Source organism: Pantherophis guttatus, chromosome 1 (assembly GCF_059756535.1).
Source record: "Pantherophis guttatus breed Tessera chromosome 1, ASM5975653v1, whole genome shotgun sequence".
In the NCBI taxonomy this organism is placed as follows: Eukaryota; Metazoa; Chordata; class Lepidosauria; order Squamata; family Colubridae; genus Pantherophis; species Pantherophis guttatus.
In genome coordinates this window covers 175,032,208-175,050,687 of record NC_142063.1, presented here as the reverse complement: position 1 = coordinate 175,050,687, position 18,480 = coordinate 175,032,208, and the positions used below count along the sequence as shown (strand labels likewise).

The window sequence follows — 18,480 nt, the reverse complement described above, 5'->3', positions numbered from 1 at the left end:
GTCTTATGTGCATCTTATGGAGTGAAAAATACAGTATATTTAAGGTGATCCACTCTTTCCCCTTCCTTGTTGGGAAAGAACAAGTCATAGCATCATAGGACCCCTATAGGAATATTCTAGCTATCTGATTGATAAAGTCATTGAGATTTGCTCATAGTGACTGGGCAAGTCCTATTAAGATACCTGGGGTATAGTCTTGTAAATTTAGCTGGGATGTTCTAACCAACTACCTTTTTGTTAGATCCATGATTCTCCTGGCAAGGGTGTGTGTGCCCTTTCTCTGTGTGCAGTTCTGGTTGTTGGGAAAAAAGAGAGATTAAGTCTGAGGCTTCTAACCTGTGAGATGCTTCAAAGTCTGATTCTTTTACTCCATGTAATATCTACATGAGGCCATTGGCTGAAGTCATTTGATGGTGTGAGATGATACACTCTTTTACATGTCAATCCTGGGCTGTCCAAGTGATGCTGTTGGATGCCAGGGTCTAAACTTGCAGCTGTTCGATCAACTTATAGCCTTTATTTTAAATATCTTTTCCTCCTTGACTATCCTAGTTATCCTGATTATTTGATTTCATCTCTTCCGCCTGGATGCTCCACCTTTGCTTTTTTCGACCTTATCTTCAGATTTTTGCTGATATCAGAAAGGGAGGAAGCATAGACATCGAGAGTCTTGAACAATTTATTTGTAATATTTATACAAGTGGATGGGACGGACCATCTTCTCCTTTGTTTCTGTAACTCTGGACTGGTCGCCGTGAGAGGGCGGTCATTGAGACTCTCATCCCCCTTTTTATGACTAACTTATTTTAATCACAAGACTTTCCCATCACTGTAAGAGGGAGATGGTATTCCGATGTTCTATTATATTAGCTTCCTTGTACAATTATCTACTTTACCCTTTTTGTCTTAACCATCTGATTTAAACCATCTTTAACACCTTAAGAAGAAAATGGCCTTTCATCGCCTCCAATTCTATCTCACCTCCAATGTATTCAATAACAGAACTCCTAGCACTGCGAGATTCCCCCCTCTCGCAAGTTTGGCCCTCCCAGTTATCTAGGGCCGCCCTCAAGGACGGGTTTTGGAACCCCGAGAGGTGGTTTGCTAAGAACCGGAAGCTTTGGGGTTTTTTAGATAGTTTTTCAAATTCTATTTTAAGGGGATCTGGGAGGAGGGTGGTTTCCAATGTAAATAATGAGGCTGGGGGGCCTCCCGGGAGGGGGGTGGGTTGTATGGGTTCAGGGATTAACCCGTGAGGGATGGGGTCTAGTCCATCTGAAGAGCACGGCGGAGGAGATGCAGAATCTGGGGCCAAGGAGAGGGTTAGAGCTTGTGCTGTTGATAGACATTACATCAGTACTGTAGGTGGGAGGGGCAGATATGGCGGGAGTAGGAGGCCACATCAAGTTGCGGGAGTGCGCGCTCGCTGTCTTCAAGCGGTGGCACGCTCCGGCCCCCAATGCTCTTCTCGTTCCCCAGGTGGCACAGACCTTCAGGCCCTGGGCCTTCGGCTGATGCTATGCAATGCCAGGTCCGTGGTAAATAAAGCCCCCCTCATTTGTGATCTTGTTCAGGAGGGGGGAGCAGACCTGGTGGGTATTACGGAGACCTGGTTGGGCCAGGAGGGGGGAGTCCCTCTCGTAGAGATGTGCCCACCCGGTTTCCGGGCATTTCATCAGCCAAGGTCACAGGGAAGGGGCGGGGGTGTGTGGCAGTTATCATTAAAGAGGGTCTTAGTCCGAGGGAGGCCACTGTTCCTCAGACGGCCGGATGTGAGTCCCTCCTTGTGAAGTGGGGTCATGGGGTGCAGATGGGCCTGCTGGTTACGTACCTGGCTCCCTGCCACGTGGCAGCGGCCTTGCCTGAACTACTCAGCGTTATAGCCGCGGTGGCGATTGATACCCCTAGACTTATGGTCATGGGGGACTTCAACCTGCCATCCGTCGGTGAGACGTCTGAGGTGGCTCAGGAGTTCATGGCTTCCATGACAGCCATGGACCTGACCCAATTAGTTCATGGTCCTACTCACACGGGGGGAAACAGGCTGGACCTGGTTTTTGTCTCTGGTCAGTGGCTGAGTGGTCTCGAGATAGGGGATATAGCGATCGAGCCCTTGTCATGGTCAGATCACTCCCTCCTTCGCTTTGACCTTCGAACCGCCACACCCCGCCGCAGGGAGGCGGAACCGATGAGGTGGTTCCGCCCCAGGTGCCTGATGGACCCGGATAGGTTCCAGATGGAGCTTGGGCCATTTCCTGAGGCTCTGGCACACGGCTCGACTGAAGATCTAGTGGCTGCCTGGGATAGGGCGGCCGCTGGAGCTTTGGACCGGGTCGTGCCTTTGCGGCCTCTGACCCAGCGTCGATCTCACCTGGCTCCCTGGTTCACCGAGGAGCTGAGGGAGATGAAACGCCGGAAAAGACGCCTGGAGAGCAGTTGGAGGGCCAGCCGTTCTGAATCTGACCGAACACTGGTAAGGTCTCATATTAAGACCTACCTGGTGGCAATAAAAGCGGCAAAGTGTAACTATTTTTCCGCTCTTATTGCGTCATCAGATAATCGCCCGGCCGCCCTGTTTAGGGTGACCCGCTCCCTGCTCCACCAGGAAGCGCGGGAGGACCCCTTGGAGGGTAGAGCCGAGGACTTTGTACAATATCTGTATGACAAAAATCGCTCAGATTTGGGAAAATTTGGACTCTGACTGGGTAGGTTCGGGAGGGAGGATGGAGGCAAGTCTTGAGAATATTACCTGGGAAGAGTTTGATTCTGTGACTCCGGAAAACGTGGACAAGATACTGGGCAGACTGAGCGCGGCCACATGTTTATTGGACCCGTGTCCCTCCTGGCTGGTGCTGGCCTCTCGGGAGGTTACACGAGGCTGGCTCCAGGGGATTATAAATGCTTCCTTGAGAGAGGGTGTCTTCCCTGCCGCCTTGAAGGAGGCGGTGGTGAGGCCTCTCCTCAAGAAGCCTTCCCTGGACCCAGCAGTGTTGGCTAATTACCGTCCAGTCTCCAACCTTCGCTTCGTTGCGAAGGTTGTTGAGAGTGTGGTAGCGTGACAGCTTCCTCAGTACTTGGATGAATCGGCTTATCTAGATCCGTTCCAGTCGGGCTTCAGGCCTGGATACAGCACGGAAACGGCATTGGTCGCATTGGTAGATGATCTCTGGAGGGCCTGGGACAGGGGTTGCTCCTTTATCCTGGTCCTATTAGACCTCTCAGCAGCTTTTGATACCATCGACCATGGTATCATGCTGCACCGGTTGGAAGAGTTAGGGGTAGGGGGCACCGTGTTGCGGTGGTTCTCCTCCTTTCTCTCTGATCGGTCGCAGTCTGTGTTGACAGGGGGGCAGAGGTCGACCCCGAGGCCCCTTGTATGTGGGGTGCCACAGGGGTCGGTTCTCTCACCCCTTCTGTTCAACATTTATGTGAAGCCGCTGGGTGAGATCATCCGTGGTTTTGGGGTGAAGTATCATCAGTATGCTGATGATACTCAGCTATACATCTCCACCCCAGACCACCCCAATGATGCCCTTAAAGTGATGTCCCAGTGCCTGGAGGCTGTACGGATCTGGATGGGGAGGAACAGACTCAGGCTCAACCCATCCAAGACCGAGTGGCTGTGGTTTCCGACGTCCCGATATAGTCAATTGGTGCCATCACTGACTATTGGGGATGAGTCATTGCCCCCCACGGAGAGGGCTCGCAACTTAGGCGTCCTCTTGGACTCACGGCTGTCTTTAGAAGAACACTTGACGGCTGTGGCCGGGAGGTCTTTTTATCAGGTTCGCCTGATTCACCAGTTGCGTCCCTTTCTGGATTGGGACGCGTTAAATACGGTCACTCATGCCCTCGTCACTTCATGCCTGGACTACTGTAATGCTCTCTACATGGGGCTCACCTTGAGGAGAACCCGGAGGCTCCAGCTGGTCCAGAATGCGGCCGCGCGGGTAGTTATGGGAGCAGCATGGCGCTCCCATGTGGCTCCCCTCCTGCGCGAGCTGCACTGGCTCCCTGTGGTCTTCCGGGTGCGCTTCAAGGTCTTAGTTACCACCTTTAGAGCGCTTCCTTGGCTTAGGACCGGGGTACTTACGAGACCGCCTTCTGCCACCAATAGCCTCTCACCGCCCAGTACGCTCCCATAGAGAGGGGCTTCTCAGAGTGCCGTCAGCCAAACAATGTCGACTGGCGGCCCCCAGGGGGAGAGCCTTTTCTGTGAGGGCACCCACCATCTGGAACAAGCTCCCCCCAGAGATACAGAAGATTCTGGATCTGCGCACTTTCCGCCGTGCCCTCAAAACATTCCTGTTTCAGCAGGCTGGCCTGGCCTAACTTTCCCTTTATATTGCTTTTTGATTTTATTTTAAACTGGGATGTCTTGAATTATCTAGGACCAGAGTGTTTAGTATATTTTAATTGGTTTTTTATTAACATTTATATTAAATGTATTTTTATCGTTCGCTGTTCACCGCCCTGAGTCCCTTAGGAATAGGGCGGTATATAAATTTAATAAATAAATAAATAAATAAATAAATAAATAAATAAATAAATAAATAAATAAATAGAGCAGACTTGACCATTTTACAGGCTGTGGGCCACATTTGTATATCCCTGTCCAACCTGTGGTCGGGAAGTGGGGGTAGTGGCAGACCCAGGTTTTCATGTGGCCCCTTGGGAAAATTAATGACTCACCCCTGGTCTAGAGGTTATGAGGATCAGGATGGATAGGAACAGACTCAGACTCAACCCTAGCATTTGAGCCATTGTGAGTATTTAATTTTGGACGGCTTTGCCTTTCCCCATTTAGGAGTGGTGTATAATCTGGAGATTTTTCTAGTTTGTGCTCAAAAGTGAGGTGACAGCTCTTGCCAAGAAATCTATTGTACAGATCCATCTTGTATGTTAGCTATGCCTGCTCCTGGACTGGAGAGGCCACCTATCAAAACAATAATTTGTGCCTTAGTCACTTCACATGTGGACTATTGCAATGTGTTGTACATGGGATTGCCCTTGAAGATCCCTTGGAAGCTGCAGCTGCTCCAGTATGCATCAATGCAGACAATAATAGGTAAGGGGCAGGTTCCAAATCCCATCACTACTGGTTCACTTGTGCGTGCACACTCGTGCAAACACACAGCACATTTGCGCATGCGCAGAAGCATCCGGGCGGATGGGTGGAGCCTCCCGCTGCTGCTGCTACTAGTTCGCCCGACCTGGTGAGAACTGGTAGCAACCCATCACTGTAATGGGTGCGCCAGACAATGCCTGTGTAACACTGTTGCTCATGATCTGCATTGGTTACCAGTTAGCTAGCTAGGAATTCAGATGCAATTCAAGTTGCTGGGTTACCACAAACCCTTTACCCATAGAACCTGGCTGCCTGAATGACTACATATCTTTGATCGTTTCTGCCTGTCCTATACAATCCAACAAGAGTTGGTTTGCATCATGCTCATTAAATCATATCATCTGATGAGGGCAAGGAAGCAGGCTTTTTTCTTGTTGCAGCATCTACCCTCTGTAACAATATCCCCCATAGAGCTGTGTGGGACTATCTTCAAAAAGCACTTCATAACCTGGCTTTCCCACAGGCCTTCGGTTAGTGTGTGTGGTGAGCCTTTGATATCATTTTACATGATGATTTTATTTTTCTTGACACAAAGACACTTCTTATCTTTCTTATATTGTTTCTTACTATTTTAAATGTTTTATGCTGTACAGAGTACTTAATGGAGTTTGGTAGTATTATAAATGTGATCAATCAATTGATCAATCAATAAACACACACATTGGATGAATATAATTACTTTTTATCCAGTCTTGATAGAATGATAGTTATGCCCCTTGAAGAGAAAATGTTAATTGTTATCTTTTAAGCCATAACCGTATTATAGTCAGTAATGATTGAATTTATTGGGCCATTGTATTAAGGTACCATGTAGATCCTTGCCTTGGCAGGTGAAACTCGGCTCTGATCATTTTTACACAAATCCACAATTATCTGTACTGAGGTAAGTAACTGAAGAATCACAATTTGTATCCACAGTGATTTAGCCTTGCAATTTTATAAACAGCAGAGCAAACACGAGGCATTTTGAACTGAAAAACATTTGAAGCAATGGCTTCATGACAATTGAGGGAATATTGTAATGTAACTATTTGGAGCAAGGAAAATGAAAGGGGGATGATGATGATGATAGTGATTCTGCCTATAAAATGCCTAATGCATGTTTTCTCTTTCTCTCTTCTCCCTTCCCCCACCTTTACCTGGATTCGCTGCAGGTGCATAGGCCCACGCCTCGAGGACTGCATTGGTTTCATGGATAGGTACTTGCTGAGCACTTGCTCCTCTTGCCACACCTCCCATGTTCCATGTGTGCGCAAAGGTGCTTGTGTGTGCATGGCCCCTGTGAATAGTGAATGATCTTTTCTGTTCTGTAATTGCCTGCAGGTGTAGAGGCCCCACTAGGCATGACTGCATTTACTTTCCGTGGACACGCCAGTCCACATTACTCCAGCACGCTAGGTAACATCAGCCATCCCAACTTTTTGTTCTTTTTGTTCTTTCTTTGTAAGGAGTAGAATAATTGCATTACCCAGTTTAGTGAGTAGGATCCTAAATTTGTATTCATCCATTCAAGTCTTTTTGGGCTACTTTCTATACTATTGACGCTTACTGAATTAAATAAATTTAAGCATGCACCCTCAAACATAAAATTGCAGTTCCCACATGCTTTCATGATTCTTTTGGAATCTGAATATTAAAAATATATTTTTAGTGGAGGTTTAAATGAAGATTGTGTAAGGCAGGCTGGAGTCCTTAAGAGATTCCATAGCCTGTATTCAAACTACTCTACCTGGTATGGGAGGAAGGTGGAACAAAACTTGTTGCAACAGCACCAGTATAAATAAATGTATAAATATTCCTCATGAGAACTAGCCTAGTGTAGTAGTTAACTATCAGACCTGAAACCAGGAGACAGTGAGTTCTGGTTCTGGTTTAGACACAAAGCCAGCTAAGTGATCTTGGGCCAGTCACTCTTTTTCAGCCCTAGAAAACAGGCAAAAACAAACCACTTCTGATATCTTGCCAAGACAACTGCAAGGACTTATCCAGATGATTTCCAGGAGTTGAGTTTGAAAAATAGAATGGATCCTTTCTGGTTATATGGCCCAAACTAATCAAACTGGTTAATGTGATTTTCTGTCTCAAATATTCTACACTAACCTTATGTCCGCTGATTTTTTTTTTCTTTAGATCAACATCATCTTGTTAAATGTAGTTCTTTTTATTACTTGTATTTAGATATAATAGTTGTTTCTGAAAATATTGAAGGAATTGTCTTAATTATCTGATAGTTCTTGAGAGGTATTTTTATTTATTTATTTATGTATTTATTTTTATACTCACCTATCTTAAGTGATTCTGGGTGGTGTATATCATAAAACACACACACACACATGTAAAACTGTTGCCATGGAGGTTAAGAAATGGAGGCCTTAACACACTCAGGGCCTCAGGTCTGGGCATACCACCAAGTCTTCACAATCCCCTAAAAAGCAATCAGGCTGGAGCTATCCTGATTTTGGGAGGGAAAATGTTTCAGAGAGCAGGTCTATGACAGAGAAGGCATGTCACCTGTCCCCACCAGCTGACATTCCTTGGCTGACAGCACCTCTAAAATGCCTAACCTGCTGAATCAAATTAGTATTGTCTCATATTACAGCATACAATTTTGATCAAAAATACAAATGTACTTCTATGACACATTTTGATCCTGAGGCTAAATTGCATATTAACAGAATAAATTCAGATCAGCAGAAAACCATATATAGATGGGCATTGTTAAAATATATTTATTTTGGCCCAACTAACTAACTAACTGTTCCTGTCCCTACCCAGGAACTTTGTTAATACAGTATATTACTAAAGATTATGTAAAAGATTATTTGACCCAGGAAGAGAAAACAACACATTTCAGTTCTAGGACATTGTTCCACTCAATGGAACACATATATAATTACAATTATTGCTTAGGCTTGCAGATACGGGCAAAAGGAATATGTCCTACTGAAGTCATGATGGCTTACTTCTGAGCATAGAATCAGGCTAGGAGCTTACTAAAATGAGTAGAAAGTTGATATTTATGAATGGGAATTAGATTTATGATTTTAGTATGCTTATTTAATAAGATTTCTCACTATTGTTCAGGAATATATACAGTAGATGTCGCTTGAAGGCACAGAAGAACTGTACACTGATCCATGCTAATATATAGACTTGGAACAGAAGAAGTAGAATAATACAGGAATAATCTCCTATTAGCTATCAATAGTAAGGAGCAAGATGTGTTCCCATTTTTGCCAGTAAAGAATTCCCTCTTACAGAACAACTGGCAGAAAATGGACTCATCAGCTCTAAAACCAGCATTGGAAGCACACTCCAAGAGAAAAGAAGAGAGGAACGGAGAGTGTGCCAGAATTAGTTGTCAATCTTTGGTAGGTTGGCAGATGGCTTCTAGCTTGCTTATTGTTGTGTTCCCCACTTACTAGCTGTTCCAAGCTTTTGCCATGCATTTATTATGGTCATTTTTGGAATGATCATTTTAACTGTACTGGGAATGAGCTTTATTATCACTTATCATTTGAAAATCATGAAAAAACTGAACTGATGAATACTATAGTGATGAAGGGATTTTTTAATAGCCAGAATGTCCGCACAGAAAGCATCACATATCTGCCTTCACACTGCAGACTGTTTTGAATTTTGCAGTCCAAGTCTTCACTCAAAAATGCATAGTCTTCTATGGCCCGTGCTTGGTTTCAAACACATATTCAACATCTCTGAATTTAATGAAAAGGAGAACTGTAGTATATGTCACTTCATTTTAAATTATTTTACCTAGATATATTAATAGAAGTTAAAGAGGCTCAAAATATAATCTTCAACACCATATAGTGTAATTGCTGTTAAGGCAAGGACTTTGTTTGCAGAACTACCATTATGTCCTCCCAGTATACATTACCAGTTGGCACCAGAAGACAAACTGAGACAATAAAACTTAACAAAATGATAGTCATTTGTTGATTAGGTATGAATGAGAATTTGAAGGAGAAAAGAAATTGAGAGTATGTATTGACATAGTGGCATCTCCTTGAACTAAATTAATCATTTTGTACAGTAGAATTGTGCAAAACCAGGAAGAAAAGCTGTTTTTCTTAAATGATTTTCAAGAGAACTATAAGAGCAGATTCACTTTCCCCTCTTTTAATCCAAATCACTGCATAATCTAATAATGTTTGCTTCCTTAATGTCTGGAAATGAATCAATCCAATATTTCACTCTTAACTTATCAGCCACTTGCCTATTGTACAGTGCTATAACAAGGGATGTGGAAACAAATAGTTGATTAATCTTTCTACTGTAAAATATTATACTTTTTAACATAAAGGAAGAGTGAGCATATTTCACTTTATCATAAACTGCCCAAACCAATTAAGTGGTGGCAAGCCCAATGATGCCTCATGCTTAAAGTCAAAAGTTCGAACACTCTACTTTATTCTTTCAACTGAGGAACCAAGGCTTGGTTCTAAAGAGGAAAGAGGAAAATAAATAGGAAGAAAGAAGGATAATACCTCTGCTATGTAGGATTTTCCAAAGCAAACCTATAAGTTTTCTTCCACTCTTGTCCATGAATGAGGGGTGCATATTTGAACTAGAGTCTCCCTTTATAGTGATTTCATGAGCTGCTTACTTGGCCACAGGATGGGAGAAGTTGGCCCTTGCCATCTTCCAGGGTGATTTTCAACTTCCCAGAATAGCTTCAGCACTGAAATTGCCTGGAGACCTCCTACTTGGGGACTAATCCGGCTGGTCCTGGTTAGCTTCCATGCCAGCCAGCCCAGGGCTGTCATTGCTGATACAATGAATATATTAAAATGACTGCCCTATGAGACCATTAGACATGATTCTATCCAGGAGGCACACTCCTAAGTTCTGCCACCTGAGATCTTTTGTCACAGTACTCGTCTTTCACTACTAGGCATGCCTTAGTCCTATGAAATGTATAGAGGTCATACATAACTATTGCCTGGTATGTATAGTAAGTACCTGGAACCTAATTTATGTACCAGATGAAATATCTTGAGCCAGAAACTGATACAATATTCAAAGCCTAGCAGCCCAACTGAAGAGCTAATTCATGACTATATTTCGGAAAAATGCTAACATTTCAGCTTTCACAGCAAGCATTCAAGGTATAATTAAGAGCAAAAGAATCCATAAAATGAAAGGGAACCATTTTTCTTTTTCTGGTAGATAAGGAATCATAATGTGGCAGATGTAATCAGCATAGGGAAACAATGTTTTAATACTTCCTTCTCTAATCAGATGTATGTATTGATTTATACACTAAATAATGGTCCCCCTTATTTTCACATATCCCCTTTTAACTAACCAGGAACTAATTAGCCAAGTCTTTCCCACAGAGAAATGGTGGGGTAAAACTGTGTGCATATATTAATGCTCTTCATCTTTTCTTCCAGTTGAACAAAAGCACATTTCTTCTTTCGCATCACCTTTTACAAATACCAAGCTTTCTTTTTTTGTTGACGGTGTATGTATACAAAAGCTAATTAACAGCAAATCCTTTGTAAAGCAGTGAAACCTTTTCCTCCTTGTGTTTGATAACCACTTCACAGCAGGATTTCATTATAATTTCACAGTAACTCAGCAACACAGAATACACGATAGGAAAGGGAAACTTGCCATTAATAAATTCTGCATGTTTGTAGATGACTTAATTTTTATAGCACTATGCTCTTCTATGTCGATTACAGTTTTCCATATGTTCCAGTTGTTTATAAGTTAATTGTACCCTATTTAATTAAGTAAAAACTACTTAAATGAGGGTTTGTTTGTTTGTTTGTTTGTTTAAAAAAGGCATATAAATAGTTAGGTAACATTTTCTAAGCTGAAATGGAATAATTGATTTTTAATTGACAAAATCCTACTGTAAGTATTCTGCAGTTACAATAAGATTTTGGTCAAAGTAGCCAAATAGTCAAGGATTATGACAACTGTAGCCTTCCCACAACCAATCTCAGAAAAACAGTTTAGCAATTAAAATATTTATCATTGAATAATCAAACTGAACAAGTGACATGACTGAAACTGTTTTCATCACCTTTGTATCAGCTCTTTCAATTTCGATGCCAAATTAATCCTATTGCTTTGAAAAGGTTAAATATAAATCATCTTTCTACATTAGGATTTGTTACATTTGTTTAAAAACCCCATGATTTTGAACATTCATTAACTATTACTCTAATCTTAAATTAATATTAGAAAACTGTACTTTAGAAGTGAGTGATAGCAATAGTGACATTTTAAAAATAATGTAGATGTTGCTGTTGAAGAAAATGCTTTGTAATTTCCCCAGATACCAATATCTTTCTTCACAGAGGGAACCATATCCTGCAAAGCAGAAAAAGAAATAATCTGGTTATTCCATAATAAACAAACAATTTATTTACTTCATAGACCAGTGGTAGGCAACTTGGAATTATCCGATGCTTTGGTATATATTTTTGCTCTAGGCTATACATCCAATTATCGTGGATTATACACATTATAGTCCAAAATAACTAGAGGGCACCATGTTACCTGCCTCTGGCACACTATATTCTTCTATTGTGGTACCAACATTAATTTTGTGTCCTCAGGAGTGGATCATTTTCAAGTTAGCTCTTCAATTTTCTTTCTTTCTGGTTATTTTGATAGTGGTGGCAGTGGGGAATTTATGTAGAACACTGAGATCTTATTTATTCTAAGCTTAACTATTTACAGCTTCATTTAGCTGTAATTACAAACAACACCTGAAAGGTAAGCATCATTAAGAGGAGAAGAAATACAAAATCTGCTACTTGGGAATATTCCAAGATTCTCTAGTGCCTCATTAATAACAAAGGCCGAAGAACCTCAGTAGATGAACTTACATGCTAAGCCTAAATTTCTGCCACTGTTTGCAGTTTCATCCCAAGGAAGACCACCTGTTCTGAAGAGCCCTACTGTTTATTAAATTGAGAAACAGAACCTATTTTTTAACATAAATATTAGCTTGCACAAAGTATCTTTTTCACTGTGGGGATAGCTGTCAGTGAACTTTGGATCAGATAGAGTGGCAGTTAATATACCCAAACCACAGCATGTTTCTTTCTGTACAAGAGGTAAACAGATTTTGTGGTTACTTACTTGAATTCCTTTTAAAGTCAGCAGGGACCATATACAATCATTTAATGAATGCAAGCTTCATCTAGCCTGATATTTACAGCCCGAATTCTGAGACCAGAACATAGTGGAAAAGTTTAGACAGATAGATTATCCTATAATTATGTAGGATATAATTTTTATATACTGCAAGTAACTGAGTCCTTTAATTGTTATGCAGACACTCATTTCATGCTTATCCCTTCTTTTCATAGGAAGAATGACATAATCACACACACACATGGATCTATATGGAACAACTGCCTTATGTCTCATGTCCTTGCTCTAGGCATTACTGGAACAGTGCTTTTCTTTTCCTCAGTTGCAGAGAAAGAGAGAATTGGATTGATTATGTGGGTTCCAACAAACTTCAGGAAACTCTGTCCCTATTCCTGCCTTTTCCTCTGCTATCATGTCCTTGTGAAAATTCAGGAAAGTCAGGATATGAGTTGGCGAGTATGCAGTGAGGACTGACGGTTAAAGGAGTATGGAACAGCAGCAACAATCTTCCCTCCCTCTATTAGGTGCTGTCAAGAGAAGTGTGACTCATAGAAATGCCAAATTTTCTTTCCCCTCAGTTATACATATTTGTAAAAGGACATCCCCTTTTACTAAGTTAATACGTTCTGGATCTCCTCCCCCATATGTTGTTTTCAGTGTTATATTTTATAATTATTGCTGATATTTTGGCTTTTGTGGATCTTTTATCATATAGATAAGACAGGAGCTTGTTTCTTTCAACTGATGTAAAGATTATTTTAGTAACTATAATACTATAGTAAATATAATACTATAATACTACAAGACCCTCACTTGACACCTAAAGCCCTTATAAACAGAACACTGACACTGACATTCCCTAAAATCTGTTGAAGATGTTTACCTAGCCTGGTAACAAAACGCTCGGAAACCAACTCACAAGCTCAGAGAACAAACCTTTACTCTCATCCTACACCTGAGCTACAGATATTCACCACTATTGCAAATACAGTTCTATTCTTTATCTTTTCTATCACAAATGGCAGGAAAGTTTTTCTCAGATTTGTAGTCAGAGATGAGTTGATTAATATGACAATTGCCTATCTTTTAATAGATTTACCTTATTTTGAACCCAGGAAACTAATACTCCTAAAACTGACATCCATTCTCATCTCCCTATCACCTTTTGGGAGGGGGTGTAATTTGATGTCAAAAATTTAAATTATCTTGTTTAAAGTTCAGTGGAGAATATCCTTTGAATATTTTCTGGTTGTGTGATTCTTCTCCAACGCTAGCGAGCGTTACATTCAATATCAGCATTTGACATGAAAGGGTATTACAGCAGCAGTCAATTTTTGATGATAATGGAGAGTAGGCATATAACTGCATCAAAAATTTTATAGAATCAGACATGAAGCATTATTTGCCTGCCTTTGACAAGTGTTATTCAACTATAGGTTATGTGAGAAAACTATAATAGGATTTCTCCTTTTACTTTCTTCACCTGCAATTGTACCTCTGTTAAAAGAAAAGAGGTTCTAGGTTTTTTTTCCTTGCTTCCCATGGCATCTAACCAGAAAGTATCACCTGATAATAACCATTCTTAATCTTAAAAGGAATATGACCATGGTCTCCTTCTGGGCTAGTTCTGATGTTTGGGAGCATGTTTATAAAATTGTTGGGAGAGATTACATAACTACTATATCCAGCATGGGCTATGTATATTTATTTATTTATTTATTTATTTATTTATTTATTTATTTATTTGATATTTATTTATTTATTTATTTATTTATTTATTTATTTATTTATTTATTTATTTATTTATTTATTTGTCGCATTTCTATGCCACCCAACTCCCTAGGGACTCTGGGCGGCTTACAGCAAAAAAACAATGTGAACAATATCCCGTAAAAATTTTTTTAAAGAAAACATTAAAAACCCATACACTCCATTCCGTGGCCGGGTCTCGCAAGATCGCCGTAGCGAGATCAATGGCCCCAGGCCTGCCGGAAAAGCCAGGTCTTCACCGCATTCTGGAAGGCCAATAGGGTGGGGGCGGTCCGGACCTCAGGAGGTAATTGGTTCCAGAGAGTCGGAGCAGCCACAGAGAAGGCCCTCCTCCACGGGCCCACCAACCTACATTGTTTAGCTGACAGGACCCGGAGAAGACCAACTCTGTGGGATCTTACCGGTCGCTGGGAGCTGTGCGATAGAAGGCGGTCTCAAAGATAGCTTGGCCCTGAGCCATGTAGGGCTTTGATAACCAACACCTTGAATTGTGTCCGGAGACCGATAGGGAGCCAGTGCAGCTCACGGAGAATTGGTGTAATGTGGGTGTATCTAGGTGCACCCACAATAGCTCGCGCGGCTGCATTCTGGACCAACTGTAGTCTCTGAACACTTTTCAAGGGTAGCCCCATGTAGAGCGTGTTGCAATAATCCAACCGTGAGGTGACAAGGGCATGAGTGACTGTGAGGAGAGCCTCCTGATCCAAGTAGGGTCGCAATTGGTGCACCAGGCGAACCTGTGCAAAGGTCCCCCTAGCCACAGCTGTCAGATGTTGTTCCAATCTTAGCTGTGAGTCTAGGAGGACACCCAGATTGTGAGCCCGTTCTGAGGGGGACAATTTCTCCCCTCACAAGACCAAGAACGGACAATCGACATAGTCTTTAGGAGGCAATACCCACAGCCATTCGGTCTTGTCTGGGTTAAGTCTGAGCCTGTTGACTCCCATCCAGGCCCTCACAACCTCCAGGCACCGGCACATCACATCCACTGCCTCAGTGAACTGACGGGGGGTGGAGATATACAGCTGGGTATCATCAGCATATTGCTGATATCCCATACTGTATCATCAGATGATTTCACCCAGCGGTTTCATGTAAATATTAAATAGGAGGGGAGAGTGGACCGAGCCCTGAGGCACCCTGTAAACAAAGGGCCTAGGGGTCGACCTCTGTCCTCCTACCAACACCGACTGTGACCGACCACAGAGATAAGAGGAGAACCACCGCAACACCGTGCCTCCCACTCCCACCTCCCTTAGTCGTCCCAGAAGGATACCATGGTCAATGGTATTGAAAGCTGCTGAGAGGTCAAGTAGCACCAAGACAGAGGAATGACTCACATCTCGGGCTCGCCAGAAATCATCCATCAGCATGATCAAGGCAGTTTCTGTGCTGTAGCCAGGCCTGAAACCAGACTGAAAAGGGTCCAGATAATCCGTTTCATCCAATGACCACAGAAGCTGAAGGGCCACCACTTTCTCTACAACCTTTCCCACAAAGGATAGGTTGGAGACTGGACGAAAGTTCTTTAATTCTGCTGGGTCCAGGGAAGGCTTCTTGGGGAGGGGCCTTAAAACCACTTCCTTTAATGGTTGTAGGAAAGACCCCTCCCTCAAGGACGTGTTAACTAAAGCCTGGAGCCAGCCTCGTGTCACCTCCCGGCTGGCCAAAACCAGCCAGGAGGGGCACAGGTCCAACAAACAAGTGGAGAAACTCATCGCACCTACAGCCTTGTCCACTTCCTCAGGAGTCACTGTCTCAAACTCCTCCCACTCAATAGGACTAAGACTTGCCCCTGTCATCTCAGTCGGTATTGCCCAATCAGAGTCCAGGTCCATCCAAATCTGAGCGACTTTATCCAACAGAAACTGCACAAACTCCACCGCTCTACCCTGCAAGGGCTCCTCCGCTCCCCCTGCATTAAGGAGGGAGCGAGTCACCCTAAATAGGGCGGCTGGGTGAGAATCAGTGGATGCAATAAGTGCGGAAAAATGTGAGCACTTTGCCGCCTGTATCGCCACTAAATAAGTCCTAATAAAGGCTCTCAAGAGTGTTCGGTCAGATTTGGATTTACTGGTCCTCCAGTGTCGCTCTAGACATCTCTTCTGGCGCTTCATCTCCCGGAGCTCCTCGGTAAACCAGGGAGCTTTCCTGGATCCACTGCCATTGACAGGTCGCAAAGGCACAATCTGGTCCAATGCCCCAGACGCTGCCCTATTCCAGGCAGCCACTAGGGTCTCGGCCGGGCTGTGGACAAGGGAGTCAGGTATCTCCCCAAACTCCTTCTGAAACCCTTCAGGGTCCATTAGGTGTCTGGGGCGGAACTACTTAATCAGCTCCACCTCCCTGCGATGGAGGAGTGGCATCTTAAAGTCCAACCTCAACAGGAAATGATCTGACCACGACAAGGGAAAAATCTCTATATCCCTTAATTCCAGATCATGTCTCCACTGCCCCGAGAGAAACACCAGGTCGAGCGTGTGTCCCCCCCTCATGGGTTGGACCCTGAACTACTTGGGTCAGGTCCATGGTTGTCATGGAAGCCATGAACTCCTGAGCCACAGCTGAGGATTTGCCAAGTGCCAGCAGGTTGAAGTCCCCCCAGAGAGACTCACATCCAACAATCTCTGGGGCAGGGATCCTGTGAAGACAAAGACTCTTCCGGACAATAGCTGCCACTCCTCCACCCATTTCCTGGAGTTATGGCTGATGCAATATCTGAAACCCGTCTGGGCACATCTCTGAGAGGGGCACACACCCCTCCTGGCCCAGCCACGTCTCAGTTATACATGCCAGGTCAGCCCCCTCCTCCAGGATTAAGTCCTGAATGAGGGGAGCCTTGTTAACAACAGACCTGGCATTAAACAGCAGCAACCTGAAGCCAGGGCCCTGACATCCCAAGTCACCAGGTATACAAGGTGAGCCCGGTGAACCAAAATCAAAGAGGCTGGAACAAGTAATCGCTTTGAGGCAGCGAATCCTTGTTCCCCGAGAGCGGCCTACCCCTTGGCTCCCGCCATATCTACCTCTCCCAGTCATAACCGCAATATTCCAGCTCTCCATCCCCCCAGGGATCCCCTTCCCCACCTCAGCGACCCCCCACCTCCCCGACAGGCAAGGCACCCCACTCATACCGAACCGGGGGTCATATCTAAGCCCCCATCTGTTTCTGCTCACACACTCAGCAGAGGGGACTCCACTCCCTGCCCTCAGTTCCCTCATTCTCCCTAATTCCAGCCATTCCAAACCCACTCCTTCCATACTAATAATTTAAATTTCAGTCTATCCCAAACCCACTCGCACATACAGACACACACACCCTCCCAAGATAAAATTAATATATCGTATAGTATCAGAATATGGATTATATGTAGGTTCTGCATCTCTGCCTCTGTTGAACAGGCTGCATAGTAGAAATCCTAACCTGGATACTGTAAAAGTTTGATGGGGAAAAACAGACATAGATCTGTCTATAATCTATGATGTTGGTAGAAGGTAGTTTAGTTCAATTCTAGTAAATATTATCAAGATGAAGTGACTATGAATTCAAAGGCTTACTGCATCCAGAGATATTTTTTCTTAATTTTAGATGGGGTTGTACTTCCTCATATAAAGTTGACTCTTGATAAGTGGGATCTCCTGGACCCTTAATTCCTGCTAAAAGCACAGATAAAGGCCATGGCCAGGAGAACCTTTGCACTATTGTATATTTTATGGCATCTCTGACCATTTCTGGATCAAGAACTATTGTGCAAGATCATTCCTTCCCTCAGCCCTTTGTGGTTGTACTACTCTAATTGTCTCTACATGAAGGTGATGTTGAAGATCATTTGGAAACTTCAACTGATCCAGTGTGCAGCTGCCTGGATAGTAAGGATCAAATTGAAATTTACCTATATAACATCCCTATTTTAGCTATCAGTTAGTCTTTGGGTGCAATTCGAGATGGTGTCCCTCATGGCTCAACAGCTGGTATCTATGTGATTGCCTTCTCCAGGCTCAATCTGCCCAGCACGTGAGATCAAAAAAGGATTGCTTACTCCCAAATTTTATTTTATTTTATTTATTTTTATATTTAATTTTATTATTTAATTTATTATTAAACTTGTGTGCCCCCCCCCATCTTACCAGAGGTGAGATATCCAGTCCTCTTCCTCCTTATTAGATTTCCAAAGGGCTGTAAAGACCTGACTATTTAGGAAAGCATTTGGAAAACAGGTTTGGTCTGTGCCTTTGAGATGGCATGTTCATTGCTTGGTATGGGGTTGTTCATGTGTTGGGTTTTCAAATTATTATCTTTAAACTTTGTTATGGCATTTCCTAAAATTGCTTATAGCCCATAGCAATTTAGCAGAACTAAATTGTCATTTACCAACCATTCACAGTGGCAACAGTGATGAAAAGTAATTTTATAACTAATCTTGTATTTACAAACTTTGCAG

General features: G+C 43.1%; 1 protein-coding gene across 4 annotated transcripts in view; it reads left to right on the top strand.

Moving 5' to 3' along the window:
* ERBB4 (erb-b2 receptor tyrosine kinase 4) overlaps nucleotides 1-18,480 on the top strand; it is a 1,174,706-nt gene that overhangs the window by 923,750 nt on the left and 232,476 nt on the right. For 2 of the 4 annotated variants that reach the window (XM_060688174.2, XM_034433703.3), the window contains exon 16: nucleotides 6,452-6,526. In XM_060688174.2, the coding sequence (XP_060544157.2) occupies nucleotides 6,452-6,526 (75 nt within the window). Of the gene's footprint in view, nucleotides 1-6,282; nucleotides 6,328-6,451; nucleotides 6,527-18,480 lie in introns of all 4 variants that reach the window. The other 2 variants (XM_060688175.2, XM_060688173.2) reach the window with 1 other exon arrangement.